Consider the following 16,905-nt stretch of genomic DNA (forward strand, 5'->3'; position numbering starts at 1 on the left):
TAAACGGGTAAATATCAGGCATGCATTGCAACCACTCTAAACGTGCTAATAAGAAAGGGGGCTAAATAATTGACCAAATATTAGTTTAACAAAAAAATCCTAGCTTGCACTTTCTGTCTGTCTTCCATCAGAGTGCAGTTTTTCCTTGTCTTTCATATTTGTGTTTAGTATTGTGGAATTGGCAAAGACCTGGTGGTTGTTTGTGAAAGCTGTACAGACAAAATTAATAGGGCCTAGCTATTTTCATTATTTCACAGCCTTATTATACATCAAAGTTTAATATGACATGCACAAAATATTAAATATCCTTGTCTAATAGTCTGACAGTATTGTGGCATAGTATCAGGACATCCTTGTGTCTGTTGCGCACGGCTAGGGGCGAATGGCCGGATGATGGGCCTATTTGGGAAAAAGTCCAGGGCTGTTTTTTAGCCCCAGTCCGTCCCTGGTGTTGTGTGTGTGACCCTTGATCAGTCCCAGAGGTGTAGCATATATGTGTGTGTGTGTGTGATTATGTTTTTATGGGTAACCATTTGATATTTTGGATATAATATGACCACATATAAATCTACAATATGCTACAACAGACAGTTAGATGATTGATCCCACATCAGAAATTGAAGATAATGGAGTATTCACTGTGCATAAACATAACATTTATTTGTATAGCACTTTTAACAGTTTACATTGTCGCGAAGCAGCTTTCCAAAAACTGATTTTACTCACACACTGACCTCTGTTCCTTGGAGCTAGTGATGGGGCGAGACAGCAAATGCCGAGTCCGAGTCAAGACTGAGTCTTTGAGGAAGCGAGTCTGAGTCAAGACCGAGTCCTTTAAGAGTCGAGACCGTGTCGAGACCAAGACCATAAAAACATGTCAGTTTTCATATTCATGATTTAATCTCACCCCATTTAATAATCAACAGTTAGGCCTACAGACTAAGCTAGATTGGGAATTGTTTAGAGGAGCAGTCAAACAGTTGATGATCATCAGTATATCAGTGTATAAAGGTAGCCTATACATGATATAAATAGCAAAGAAACAGCAAAAGACAATGAAATCACTCATATTGGCTCATACAGAGACTTTGAAAACTCTGAAAACGAAAGAAGTTATAGTTTTTGTTAAGTTTTTGTTGGCTTATATTGGCATCTGCAAAATATTGTCTGTTATCATGTTGATAATATGTTTTCTAAAATAAATAATACTAAAAGAGACAATATCACGGATTACTTCGGTGCTCACACAGAATAGTGTTTTTAGCTATCAATGGCATTGCATGTTTTAGGGCCGCATGTCATCATTCACTGGATGCTGTGATAATCACAATACATGAGCAATGCTGTTGGATTTCACTTGGACTCTAAATGAGGTTTGTGGTAGCAGAGTGCAGTAGTGGCTTGACTTTTATTGATCTGTGTCTGTTGTTGATTTTGGAGTGAAAAAACAGTTTAAGGAAGAGGTGAAAATGGCTTGAGAGGTCTGGCAACACAAACATATTTAAACACATCCACATCCCTCTGCTCTCTCTATAGCCATGACAAGTTACGGTAATAAAACATGATTAATGGCCTCTCTCTCTCTCTTCTCTCTCTCTATCTCTCTATCTCTCTCTCTCTCTCTCTCTCTCTCTCTCTCGTCATCATTTACTCACTCTCATACCAAGGATGATTAGGGCCAACTTAAAAAAAATAAAAACAAAACCATCTCGAGATTAAAGTCATTAAAATGTGAGAATAAAGTCGTTATTTAACAAGAATAAAGTCGTTAAATTTCGAGAATGAAGTCAATTCAGTTTAGGCTTATTATTTACATTGTTTACTGTATTAAGACAGTGATATAAATACACTAAATTCACTACACACTATAATATATTACAGTATTAATAAGCATGTATGGCATGTATCAAGCAGAAAAGCCCAGAATGTCCTCAATTTCATTGAAGGAAACAAACGTGCACTTTAGGGGTTTGTGTTCTTATTCTGGGATCTTCTGCTTGCCTGTACACAGAATGTTTTTATTAATAAAATGTTTGTTGAAAATGGTGTTTTAATATAAGGCTACTGTGTAGATGCATTAAGCCACATTCAATGTTGTCTTTTAGGGTCTTTATAAGGGTCTGAAGTTAACGTAAAGCTTTTTGTATATTGTTGCTTTCATGAGAACATGCATAAAGTAAAACGTAGCCTACTCGTTGCATTTATCTCAATTGTTTGTTCACAAATCCGCAGAGACTTTCCATTCCTCCCTTGAACATACGATTAATATCCCCATCACCTGTGCACTTTCATTTACAGTAGGTGCACCTCCATGTACATATACTTCTCTTACGAAAAATACAGTTAAAACCAAAAAACATGATAACTGTACACTCTTAAAATAAATGTGTTAAATTAACACATCTTGTGTCTAGTTAAGGACAACACATCTAGTGTGTTGTCCTTAATTTAACACATCTCTGTGTTATTTTTGGAACAACACACTTTGTGTTGTTTTAACACATCTTGTGTTGTCCCTTTTATTTATATGAATTCATAATCAACACGAAATGACACATAATGTGTTAAAAATAACACATAATGTGTTAAATAGTTTAACACAAAACAGTGTGTTAAAATTAACACATCCAGGATGTGTTAATTTTAACACATTATTTTGTGTTAAAATATTTAACACATTATGTGTTGTTTTTAACACATTATGTGTCATTTAAGTTCATAAAAAATAAAAGGGACAACACAAGATGTGTTAAAACAACACAACGTGTGTTGTTCCAAAAATAACACAGAGATGTGTTAAATTAAGGACAACACACTAGATGTGTTGTCCTTAACTAGACACAAGATGTGTTAATTTAACACATTCGTTTTAAGAGTGTAGTAAAACCATTGTAACCACAAAATAAACATGGTTTTGACAATCGTGGTTTTCAAAAACTATAGTTAAACCATAGTTAGTGTAGTAAAACCATGCTGATAGTAATCAATACACCAAAAATACATGGTTACTATACTTTTACCCATTACCATGGGTAATTTTCATAAGGGTTTACCCTACCCAATTAACAAAACCCTTTATTCATTACGATATTTATTGCATGCCTGTTTTCTTAAGGGGTGCACCGAATTTTGTTCGTTCACATTATCTACCCCCATATTGATTTTATATGAGGAAGATTCCTTAAAATTGTCTTTCATAGAACATCTCCTTCATATTGTTTTATTAATAAGAGAGGTATGTAATTTGGTATCTGTTTTGCAGATCTGCGACTTTATTTTCGTTAAATAACGGCTTCATTTTTGTTAAATAACGACTTTATTTTAGTTAAATAACGACTTTATTCTCGTTTAATAACGACTTTATTCTCGTTAAAAAATGACTTTATTCTTTTTAAATAACGACTTTATTATTTTTAAATAACAACTTTATTCTTGCTAAATAACGACTTTATTCTTGTTAAATAACGACTTTATTATTGTTAAATAACGACTTTATTCTTGTTCAATTACACTTTATTCTTGTTAAATAACGACTTTATTCCTGTTAAATAACGACTTTATTCTCGCTAAATAACGACTTTATTCTCGCTAAATAACGACTTTATTCTTGTTAAATAACGACTTTATTCTCGCTAAATAACGACTTTATTCTTGTTAAATAACGACTTTATTCTTGTTTAATTAGACTTTATTCTTGTTAAATAACGACTTTATTCTTGTTTAATAACGAATTTATTCTTGTTTAATAACAACTTTATTCTTGCTAAATAACGACTTTATTCTCGTTAAATAACGACTTTATTTTTGTTAAATAACGACTTTATTCTCGCTAAATAACGACTTTATTCTCGCTAAATAACGACTTTATTCTTGTTAAATAACGACTTTATTCTCGCTAAATAACGACTTTATTCTTGTTAAATAACGACTTTATTCTTGTTTAATTAGACTTTATTCTTGTTAAATAACGACTTTATTCTTGTTTAATAACGAATTTATTCTTGTTTAATAACAACTTTATTCTTGTTAAATAACGACTTTATTCTTGTTAAAAAACGACTTTATTCTTGTTAAATAACAACTTTATTCTCGTTTAATAAAGACTTTTTTCTCGTTTAATAAAGACTTTTTTCTCATTTAATAACGACTTTATTTTTGTTAAATAACAACTTTATTCTCGTTACATAACAACTTTATTCTTGTTAAATAATGACTTTATTCTTCTTTAATAACGACTTTATTCTTTTTAAATAACGACTTTATTCTCGCTAAATAACGACTTTATTCTCGTTAAATAACGACTTTATTCTTGTTAAATAACAATTTTATTCACGTTTAATAATGACCTTATTCTTGTTAAATAACGACTTTATTCTCGTTTAATTAGACTTTATTCTTGTTAAATAACGACTTTATACTTGTTAAATAACGACTTTATTATTGTTAAATAACGACTTTATTTTCGTTACATAACAACTTTATTTTTGTTAAATAACGACTTTATTCTTGTTTAATAACGAATTTATTCTTGTTTAATAACAACTTTATTCTTGCTAAATAACGACTTTATTCTCGTTAAATAACGACTTTATTTTTGTTAAATAACGACTTTATTCTCGCTAAATAACGACTTTATTCTCGCTAAATAACGACTTTATTCTTGTTAAATAACGACTTTATTCTCGCTAAATAACGACTTTATTCTTGTTAAATAACGACTTTATTCTTGTTTAATTAGACTTTATTCTTGTTAAATAACGACTTTATTCTTGTTTAATAACGAATTTATTCTTGTTTAATAACAACTTTATTCTTGTTAAATAACGACTTTATTCTTGTTAAAAAACGACTTTATTCTTGTTAAATAACAACTTTATTCTCGTTTAATAAAGACTTTTTTCTCGTTTAATAAAGACTTTTTTCTCATTTAATAACGACTTTATTTTTGTTAAATAACAACTTTATTCTCGTTACATAACAACTTTATTCTTGTTAAATAATGACTTTATTCTTCTTTAATAACGACTTTATTCTTTTTAAATAACGACTTTATTCTCGCTAAATAACGACTTTATTCTCGTTAAATAACGACTTTATTCTTGTTAAATAACAATTTTATTCACGTTTAATAATGACCTTATTCTTGTTAAATAACGACTTTATTCTCGTTTAATTAGACTTTATTCTTGTTAAATAACGACTTTATACTTGTTAAATAACGACTTTATTCTTGTTAAATAACGACTTTATTTTCGTTACATAACAACTTTATTTTTGTTAAATAACGACTTTATTCTTGTTAAATAACGACTTTATTCTTGTTAAATAACAACTTTATTTTCGTTACATAACAACTTTATTTTTGTTACATAACAACTTTATTTTTGTTAAATAACGACTTTATTCTCGTTTAATTAGACTTTATTCTTGTTAAATAACGACTTTATTCTTGTTAAATAACGACTTTATTCTTGTTAAATAATGACTTTATTTTTGTTACATAACGACTTTATTCTTCTTTAATAACGACTTTATTCTTGTTAAATAACGACTTTATTCTTGTTAAATAACGACTTTATTCTTGTTAAATAACGCCTTTATTCTTGTTAAATAACGATTTTATTCTTCTTTAATAACGACTTTATTCTTGTTAAATAATGACTTTGTTCTCGCTAAATAACGACTTTATTCTAGTTAAATAACGACTTTATTCTTGCTAAATAACGACTTTATTCTCGTTAAATAACAACTTTATTCTCATTAAATAATGACTTTATTCTCGCATTTTAATTACTTTAATCTCAAGATTTTTTTATTTAAGCTTGGCCCTAATCCTCCTCTGTACTCCCATGTTGTTACAAACCTGTATAAATGTCTTTGTTCTGATAAATACAAATGAATTTTTGAGTAATGTTTGTAGCCAAACCGATCATGAGCCCCATTCACTTCCATAATAGGAAAAAATAATACTATGGAAGTAAATGGGGCTCATGATCGGTTTGGTATGTATTTGTAAAAATGTTCTCAAAATTCAACTTTGTCTCTAAAATACCTTTTATACATTTTCTGGTTGTATTAGTGGGAAAATGTTAACTTATTCATTTGTCTTACATTTGAGGAAATGTGCATTTGCAGACTGTGCTGCTACTATGCTAGGGTGTTGCTTTACTCTTGCCAAAGTTTCCTATGTGAAATCTGATTGAGTCTGATTTCAATGAACTCTGTTACAGCATGGCAACATTTGTATAAGTCTGAGATCATCTAATGGAGCAGCAGACTTGATATGTTTGACCTTTCCTCGCTCTGTCCCTGTGTCTCCACTGCCCTCATACATGACTGCCCTCTAGCTGCAGGACAACACCCACCTCACTTTATATGGCTCTATATATCATTCATGTACTTGTCTTGCAGATTATTTAGTTAAATTTTCCGTCCATTACTATAACCATTACTGATGCCTACATTCAGAGATTTTTCAAAGCCTACCCTTAGTATTAAATGTTGGTGCATACAGAAATTAGTGTTTCTTCAAATCATGCATTTTGTTAATCACAGGTCCAAGTAATTTTTAATATGATTTCTAGATTGTTGTGCTAAACCTGTGCCGTATCAACCACATTAGCCACACACTGGAAACCATTCACAGTACCTAAGCATTTAAAAAATTTTTTAAGTCTAATAACATTTTTAGTTTCCAGGATAGTAATAGGACATTCCGAAAACGCATACACATTATTATTATTATTATTGACTCCCAAAGCACAACATCAAGTCCATAGACATTTTTGTCTAACTTTAGAGATAACACTTCCCCAGGACATGAGCACAGACAGGCATATATGTGTTTTTGTCGCCCTGCATTATCTATTGTGTTGTGCTACTCGCTACAGAGGTGTCAGCTAAGCCTTCCTGTTATACACAATGAGTATGACAAGCACAATTTTCTCAGCCCCCCCCCCCCCCCATTTTGAATTGGAACAAGCACTGAATGAGATGTTTATCTTAAAGTGGACGTTTTTCATGATCCCATTTTTCAAATTTTAGCGGGTGTGTAATGTTGCTGTTAGATCATAAATAATGCCTGCAAAGTTCAATGCCAAGCAATATATTTTCTTAAACAGAATTCACTTTTCAAGATCGATAAAGATTACAAGTAACCGTAACCCTGACCCTGAACTAACTTGTCCTCAAAGTTGATGTGTTAGAAGCTGGAGGACCGAGCGACTTTGACATGGACCAAATTGGGATGGCTAGACGACTGGGTCAGAGCATCTCCAAAACCGGTCTGCAGTGGTCAGTACATCAAAATTGGTCCAAGGAAGAAAAGCAATTGGGTGTACTTGTACTTGGGTATATGTTACTCAAATCTAAGTAACAAACAAAAAACATTGATGGGAATGGTGGCGGCAAGTTGAAGGCAAGAATGAATACAAAATCTGAAATCTCACCGGATGAGCGCTGTTTTTATCCTAATCCTACCCCCAAACCTAACTCTTAACCCAACGTATTGTGAGATTTGGTTGTAGCTGTATCCCCTCTAGCCAGAACCTGAGTAGAAAAGTGCCGGGGACAGAATCATCTTTATTAAGTTTAGTAATTGTCCACGTATTGTAGGTCCATAATGTGCACTTTCGAGTGTAAGAGTGTGGTTTCTCCCACAGGTTGGTTTTGTTCAGGCCTTTATGGCAACTAAGGTGGCAAGGGTCTAGAATGTCCTTGCAGTAGCGTTACCAAGTTCAACTGCTAGCTGTCAGTAGTACATACAATGCCTTTAAGGTTGTACATTATTTTGTGTATATTATATTATCCTTATACCTACAACCCTCACTATCCCTACACCAGCAAACACTTCTCACTATGGTATAAAAGTAGAAAACAGTCCTGTTGCAAACACATCCTTTCCTTCACACAAAAATACACATGCAGGCGTGAGCAGGGGCGGACTAGCCATCAGGAGCACCAGGACATTTCCCGGTGGCCTGGCGGTCGTTTTGGCCTGCCTGCTGTGCAGTCAGCTCAGGTTGACGTGACAGGCTGATAAATGACGGACTTCTCAAAATGTATGAATCAGGCAATCGCAGTGCGAAAATGCAAGCATGTGAACTAACGCCAACAACGCAGTGCTTCTTTGGCTAAATCTGACAATCATACAAATATTTAACACAAAAGGAGGAGCAGAAATAGAAAGCAAGCAGTGAAAGGTGGCTTGGGATGGAGTCAAATACCCGGCCTGAATTATTGTCTCAGTCCGTCACTAATGTGATATTTATTCCTGTAACTGAACACATTGCAGTGTATTTTAGACTGTTATTGCCAAGAAAAATGTGAACGCTTTAGATTGGAATAGTTTGCAGGCCTGTGTTATATATAACTAAAGAAATGGCGTTAGCTAGTGTTGTAAAATATTGTGAGATATTTTACGCACATGTAAGCCTGACTGCAGGTGAAGTTTTATGAGATGTTCGCTTAGTTCAATACATCAGTCATACAGCAGTGAGTAGTAAAAGTGAACGGGGTCTATTTGCAGCTGCTGGTATAAAAAGGATATGAAGCAGAATTTCCCCCTTTTCATTTTGTGAGAAACGTAAGTGTTCAATTCAGGGTCTGTCTTATGTATCTGGAAACAAATACGCACACAATATAAAGGGAGGATTCACAAAAATATCAATTATGACCACTGACAGCTTATTACGTACATTTCTACTTTGTGAATATTATGACATAAACGTACAAACAAGGTTTATAGCAGGGCATGCAAACCTTATAAGCTGTGAATGCATTGTTTATCCAAGCTATTTGAGAGTTTGGGGACTGACTGTGTTGAGGTGTAACAAAGCTTACACAACAAAATGGTGGCATTATGTATTTAACTGTTTTTAAATTATTTATTGAAACGATTTCAGTTTTTGCAGATCTGTGCTATAGTTACAGATGAGGGAGAGCAAATCTCAACAGCTTTGGTGCTTTCGCTGCACTTCTATGGATTGTCATTATTGGACATATGTTTCAATATATATTTATTTTACTTCAAATGTGTTCTGCCCACACCTATGAGGGGCTCCTCAAACCCAAAGCAGAATCCAGAGCCATCCCTCTGGTATTGGACATTAGAAATGTTTGTGATAGTGGAGAAAGAAAAATGAGCATGACATAAAAAAGAAATAATTTGAGGTCACCCCAAAGTGGGTGTATTTACGCTTTTAGCGTAGACAGCTTTGCTTATATAGGATTGCAAAATGCAGTTCTTCTGAGAGTTAATGTGTTGGAAAATAATCAACAATCTAGTGTTGAGGCCAAGCATGGGCCAAAAGACAGATTTGATATTGTGTTCAAGAGACAGAGCTGACAAAAGCATTTACAAAGAGTTTCTGTTTCAAAGAGGATCTCCACAGTCTTTAGTGGCATTTGTCACTTTTGCTGGGTAATATATCAACATAACTCTTACTAGAGAACTGTGTCCACTCACCTTCCGGTCATTTCCTGACATCCTGCCTCACTTCACCGTTCTCAATCCCTCCATCTTTGTCTCTGTGTTTCCTTTGACAAGTAACTAGACACCCAAAACTCCCCTTTCCTAGTAGTATCACGTTATTAACCATAGTTAATCAATGTGACCCCTTGAAATTTCACACAGTATTGCGGATGTTCTCAATGTTTCAAATTATTTCATCCATTAATGACATATGGAAAACAAGAAACAATAATAGTGTCCAGAAATGTAGCTGTAAAGATTATTTTACAGAACTCTTAACTTCTGGAGAATATTTGGTCATTTAAAAAGCTATGATACGTGTTTTTTATGCGTTTTATTTTATTATGTATTTATAATATTTTAGTATTGCCCCAAAAAACATGCAAAATTAAGTAATTCGATAACTTTTTTCAGCTTTTGTGTGTACCTTTTGTGTTTATCTTTGGTGGCTTTCTGTCTGTATGTGTAACTGCCTCCTTCTATTAACAGTCTATATGCTGCTGAAAATGGGTTTTAACTACCCATTCTCATGAGATTTTGTGATATAGTCGCATAATTTTATTCTTTTTTCGTGATATTATCACGAATTTCCAGTTTTTTTCGTGATGGTATAACGAATTCCTGTTTTTGTGTGATTATGACGTATTGGTGACTCAACTGCTTTTTCCTATTTTTAAAACTTTGTCGCTTCGGTTTAGGGTTAGATTTGGTGCTTGGATTAGAATGTCACTTTATATATTGGTTTATACTATTTTTTCCGATTTATTATGTCGCCTGAGGTTAGGGTTAGAGTTGGGTTTGGGTAGTGATGTCATTTTATGTAAATCTAACCCTAAACCGAAGCGACAATGGTAAGAAAATAGGACAAAACAGTTTAGTAAACAATACATGATAAACACACGAAAACAGGAATTCGTTATACGATCACGAAAAAAACGCAGAAATTTGTGATAATTACGTGACTAAATAACGAAATTTTGTGAGACTGGGCTGGTTTTAACAGTAATGGCAATCACTAGCGATAGCAGATAATGGGTCTCATTCACTTAGCATGCGTACACACAAATTTGTTCGTAAATTGTACGTACGGATTCAACAAAAAACTTTCGTACTAAAATTTATTTTAAATGTATGCAAAAACGTAAGAACAACTAAGACCACATGTGCACAATAATCATGAACAAAGAAAAAGAACCCTATAATATATCTGCCTTATTTTTTCCTTGTTCATGATTATTTTACGAACAAATGTGTGCGTACGCATGCTTAGTGAATGAGACCCATTGTTTTCCTTTAGTGTGTGCGTAATAGTGCAATATTATTACTCGTACTATTTAGGTTTGCACTGTAAATAATACACTTTCCAACTATTTGCAAAGATTATCGACACTATACCCATACTAACAGATGTGCTTATTTCAACAGTACAACATTTGTCTGACATTGCAAGCTTACTATTATTACAACCTTATCGTGATTGTAAACAACTATTCCGTCATAGCCACTCGCTCCTCAGACTGGGCGGAGCCAATGATACGATGATGTGAAAGTAATGTTTGGTTGTGTTTACACTGCCATAATAAATCTGATTTTGTATGCTGCATGTGTGTAAACACACAAAACTGAACAATTATTTGCATTTAATCTGAGCCACTTCCAAATTAGAAGCAAATCCCACATGTGGACATCTGACTTCTGTGTAAACACATATATCCAATTACGCTTGACACTGGCAGCACAAAATAAAGAGCCTTAAAGCCAAATAAGACAATATTAACATAAAATATAACAACAAGACACATTCTTACACAGGAATTGCTTTTCTTAACAGGGTATTTTTATGACATTAAACTCATGATATAAAAAGCTTGTTTGGTGGAAAATGTGTATATTGTATGATATATGAATCCAGTCTCATGCACTTTTGCTGATTTTCATAAAGATTAACCCTTTGTCTGTTAGTATTAAATTCCATTACTGAAACGCTGGTATGTGTTATTAATGTGTTAAATGATAATGCCCTGATGCAGAGCAAGCTGGGAAATAGTGCAGATAACACAATAGAAAGAAGTTATAGTATACTAATAGTAGGTTTAAGTAAGTGCAAATTGTATGCTGCAAACCACAATTTAAAATTTGCTTTTGTTTTGCAGTTGATGATTCATTTATATGTTCCTATTAGTGGCTGAAACATTTTTGTAGTACTTTATGACTGTTCGGGTGTCTTTGACCAGAATAATGTGCCTAAAAGTGACACATGCTTACCCCTTACATGCATGAATTATGACAGCCTTAGGATTTTTTATTTCTCTTAGCGCATGATAGACAAGATTTGAACTTTTGCTTCGTTTTAAACATTTTTCAAAGAGATTTTCGGATGTCTAATGAAAATCATTAATGACTTAAATTGAAGTTGACATTTTCCAGTGTAAACGCATGCTACAAAAATGTTGAATGCATTGTAATTTGCTGTAGATTGTCACGTTACTCTCCACCGTCTAGGGGTTTAGAAAGGAAATGTAACAAAATAAGTCGGAAATCCTCACTCCTGTCTCCGCCAGGAACCACAACACTAGTTTAAGGTTAAATTCTATAAGTTTAATGTAATAAAAAGCAATGGAGGGACGCAATGACTTCAAAAGGGGATACTGCCAAAATAACAAACAAAACAGTTACGAGCTACATAAAGGACCAAACTACTTACCCTTACCAAAGCAAACAATCAAACAAACTAAATATTTTCCTCACTTCCTATCTAACCAAAAACATAAGAAAACTGGGTAGCAACACACATGGCATCCCCCTTTCTACAGCTTCTTATAATATACTTTTTGGCAACAGTATAACAAGGAAATGTCTTATCATAGACGTAAATTCAACAACTTCAATACCTCTTGGTCACCATATTTAAACTTTTAGGGCTGGTTTCCCAGACAAGGATTAGCTTAAGCCAGGACTAGACCTTAGTTTAATGAGGATATATATAACTAGTTTTAACAAACATGCCTTACTTAAAACATTACTTGTGTCATTTTGAGGCAAAACAAAGGGTACTGATGTATTTAAAGATATTTATGTCAGTGCAAGTTGTTTTTTAAGTTTGGACAGCTCTTACATTTATTTTAGTCTAGGACTAGTCTAATCCCTGTCCGGGAAACTGTCCCATAATTGACAAAAAGTCTGTCTCAATCTTCTCTCTAATGTGTCATTTATGTCTGTATATCTCCCAGTCTGGCATTCTGCCCGTCATCCAGTACATCTGGTTGAGGGGTTCCTTGATAGTCCCAGTCTTGTCTAAGCCAATAAAGGTACACATAGGTTGATACAGTATACGTTGCCTGGTTGGGACATCCTGGAGATCCTGATGCTACCTTTGCATTGCTGTACTTAGGGGTCAGATTTAGGGTTTGGGTTAGCCTTATGCAGGGCTCAACATTACTTTTTTTGGTCACCAGACACACTGGCTAGGTGTCCAAAGTTAATAGCCACTCAGTTTACACGCCACAGCTGAAATCTACCAGCATTTATTGGGTTGGCGGGTGTTAATGTCTTGTGTTTTGTATGGAGGCAGCAAAATATGACCAGATAGCACAAATTGTCAGAAAACTGGCCTCAACCCAAATAAAGAACCAGGCTGTTCATCCTACTTCCTCCTGTTGAAAGGTGCACCATTCGTTCTACTGGGCTTGGTTAGGTACCTTAAGGTGCTTCGAGCTATGAGACTAAAATGTAGCTTATGATGCATAATGTCCAGGATTAGACACATTACTAATCAGGATTTTCTCCCAATCTAAAATCAATTCTTAGAAAATGTAACAATGGTATGACTCCTTAGATGTTACTTGATGTTACCTGCACAAGTCTCCTTCACTCTCAGGAAAAAATGTCTTGAAACACTATAAATGCATACTTTTCCCAGTATTTCAGCTGAGAATGTCCTCCATATCATATCATTGTAGAGTTGTTGACTGTCCCTGTCTGTATTAAAATGTGTACAATGTTATTCTGTTTGCTTCAGGTGATGGACAACATCGGAAATGTGAAGTTCTCTTTGGATGGAGCTCTGGAGGTCAGCGGTAGCTGGCTTAAATACGTGCGCACAGCAACTTCCAACCAAGAGCACAACCTGACTGTGTGCCATATAAGTGAAGATCAGGTGAGCAGATCTGTCACTGCATTATGTCACACAATTTATAGCGCAACCAACTAACAAATCAAATCAACTAGTAAGCATAACTCCCACTTTGGGGCTGTTTACACTTGGTATTAAGATGTGTTTTCATTGATCGGATCACAAGTGGACGAGAGAGACACATTACGTTTACACCTGGTATTTAAATCCGTCTCTTTTGTCCACTTTCGACCGCTTCTGTCCTGAATACTGTGAGGGGGTGGTCCGTGAGACGGTGGGCGAGTCTCTCTGCTGTCATTAAAACGCGAGCTGGAGTAATTATAAGTTTATATGGACGCAAACTAATATTATGTTGGAGTCCACTGCTTGTTTAGCAAGTAAACATGCTGCACAATGTGTTGTGTACGTTTATATGTTGAAGCTTTCTCTGAATTTTCAGCACAATTGATGAAATAGGATTGCGCAACTTTCACGCTTTCAAAACGAAACTACGGAGAACACCCGCAGTAGTTTTATCAATGAAAGGCTAAAAATAAGGCTGTTCACCGTATGTTCACGCCAGAAGTAAAAAAAAGACGTAAAACTTGTGTTTAATACCTCAGATTAGATAAATGGGCGGAGAGAAGGCGGTCGCGTGTGGCTGTTCGAACACATTCAACCACATTTGCGTTCCGCAACTCCAAAGCGATCCGATCGAAAGTGGTTTCGACTACCTCTGGATGTGGTTGAAAGTGGTCGAAAGTGGACGCGTTCAAAATGTTTTGAACACCGTTTACACCTGGCATTAACGTCGTCCACTTGTGATCCGATCGACGAAAATGCATGTTAATGCCAAGTGTAAACAGCCTCTTTGAGACTAACCCCTCCCCCCAAAAAAACAACCCTCATACAGTGCCCTTTACTAATATTGGCTCCCTTTTTAATTTTTAGTACACCTGGGTGGTAATTGTGTAACAATGACTTTACAGGGTATAAATATGAGGTAACACTTAGGATAAACTCCCTTAATCATTCATCATGATGGGAAAGACCAAAGAACTTAGTTGCGATGTGTAGCAAACGTTTGTTGAGCTTCACATACTGGGAAGTGGCTAAAAGAAAATAGCAAAAACACTGAAAATGCCAGTTTCCACCATCAGGGCAATAATAAGTGTTATGATTCTGCCTTGGAAGAGAGGATGTGTGTCTATCAATGGTTACAGTGAATAATAGTGAAGAATAAAAACTGCAGAAATGCAGAAGTTAGTTGGGTCAGAAAGTCTCTAAAACTACAATCCGATGTCACCTACATCACCACAAATTGTTTGGAAGGGTTTCAAGAAAACCGACTCTACTCTCATCCAGAAACAAACTCAAGTCCTTTCAGTTTGCCAAACACTAATAGAACTTCATATGGGATCGAGTTCTGTGGTCAAACCAAAATGGAGCTTTTGACAATAAACACCAGAGGTGGATTTGGCATACACTAAGAGGTACCCATATGGAAAAGAGCCTCATGCCCACAGTTAAATATGGTGGTGGGGGTCTTTCATGTCTTGGGGCTGTTTTTCTGTGCATTTTGCTAGGATACATGGAATCATGGACAGATATCAACAAATGAAGAGTTTGGTTCTAAAACGCAATAAATCCATTTTGACAAATTGGGGTAAAAATGTGTTTTCTATAGCAAGAAAGTGACTAGATGAAAACCACTATTTTCTGTTACAAACTTTCACATAGCATCTTTAGGTTATAATAACATTAAAAATTCAAATCCATAATTTGATTTTCAAAGATTTATTATAAAAACTGATGACCTTTTTTTCAAAATGCTATAAATCTATTGAATCAATATAAATGTGCATTCATCCTTGCCATGTTATATTCATTTAGTTGACTAGTGGTATACACTGATTAAAAAAGAAACTCTGTGTGTGTTGAGCAGATTAATTGCATTCTGCAAAGAAAGGGGGACTGGCGTTTATTGTGTTTTGAGAAAAAGGGTAGAAAAGATGAAAGAATAACACAGTGGATATTGGATTTTGCATAAAATTAAGAATTTACTTTATAAATACTGACCAGATACAATACTAATTTTGGCGGTAACTTTTTTTTTGTTTATCGCATTTTGGAACCAAACTCTTTAAATATTAAATAAACACCTGATTGAAAGCTTAAACTGTGCCGTGGTTGGATCTTCCAGCTATCCAAATCATACATCAAAATCAAAACTAAAATGGTTTACTGACCACAAAGTCCCATTCCCCTGACTTGAATCCCATAAAAACCCTTTGGGGTGAACTTAAAAGGAGTTGCATTTTTTTCAATGAGAGTATAGTTTTGTGTTTTTTGCTAATGTATACAGTATGTGTGCCACAATGTTTGGCACCCCTATGAATTCACTTTAGCAAAATATTTGGCCATCCCAGTCCCCTGACTTGAATCCCATAAAAAACCTGTGAGGTATACTGAAGATGAGCTGCAAATGTTTTTTATTTCAATGAGATGAGAGTTTTTTCCCAATGTAGTTTGTTTGGGCAAACAGCTTATTACGACCCAAAGCAATGTTTTAAGGATAAGCACCCCCTAGCTGCCAGGAGCTTATTACAAACTGAGATCATGTTTTATCGTTGTTTGCCTTGTGTGTCAGATTAGATGCATTTAATTCTCTGCATTTGTAAAAGAAGAAATAATTTCATAAACATTTTAGGGGCAGTTCCAGGACAGGATTAATACAGGACTGCCTTTAGTTATATTAGGACATTTAAGTAGTTTTTACAAACATATTGTTGTGAGACAAAACAATAACACTAATATATATTAAGATGTGGCAGTGCAAGAAGTTTTTAAATTAAGGCAGATCAACATGCATTTTAGTCTGGGACTAGGATAAGCCCTATCCTGGAAACCACCCCTTATATAGTTTTAAAGATATTTTGGAGCATCTAACCCCATCGCCACCCTAAACCTAACCATTTCTCAACCATATAAAACACAACATGTGAGTAAAAGTCACTGGTTTTTATGTGATCAAAAAACAAATAAACAGTATAAATGTATAAACAACTTGTGATGCAAACTTTCCCAAATGATACCATAAGTTAACTCCGTGATCGCAATGCACACAGTCAGATCTCATTCAAACATTACAGCATGATGCAATCGGTCATAAGAGCCAATAGCGTTTCACATTCCAAGGTGACCTGATTATGCAATCTGTCAAAAGACACATGCTATTTCACAATCAAAGATGACGTATCGCTTCTTCTGGCAACAGTTTTTGAACGAGTGTACACCCGTTCTGAGATTTACAGCGAATGGA

At 34.6% G+C, this 16,905-nt stretch overlaps 1 protein-coding gene across 5 annotated transcripts in view; it reads left to right on the forward strand.

The window, feature by feature from the left end:
* prdm16 (PR domain containing 16) overlaps positions 1-16,905 on the forward strand; it is a 249,802-nt gene that overhangs the window by 191,714 nt on the left and 41,183 nt on the right. For all 5 annotated transcript variants that reach the window (XM_065247748.1, XM_065247754.1, XM_065247749.1 and 2 more), the window contains exon 4: positions 13,491-13,628. In XM_065247748.1, the coding sequence (XP_065103820.1) occupies positions 13,491-13,628 (138 nt within the window). The remainder of the gene's footprint in view (positions 1-13,490; positions 13,629-16,905) is intronic.

The sequence above is a fragment of the Paramisgurnus dabryanus genome, chromosome 11 (genome assembly GCF_030506205.2).
Source record: "Paramisgurnus dabryanus chromosome 11, PD_genome_1.1, whole genome shotgun sequence".
In the NCBI taxonomy this organism is placed as follows: domain Eukaryota; kingdom Metazoa; phylum Chordata; class Actinopteri; order Cypriniformes; family Cobitidae; genus Paramisgurnus; species Paramisgurnus dabryanus.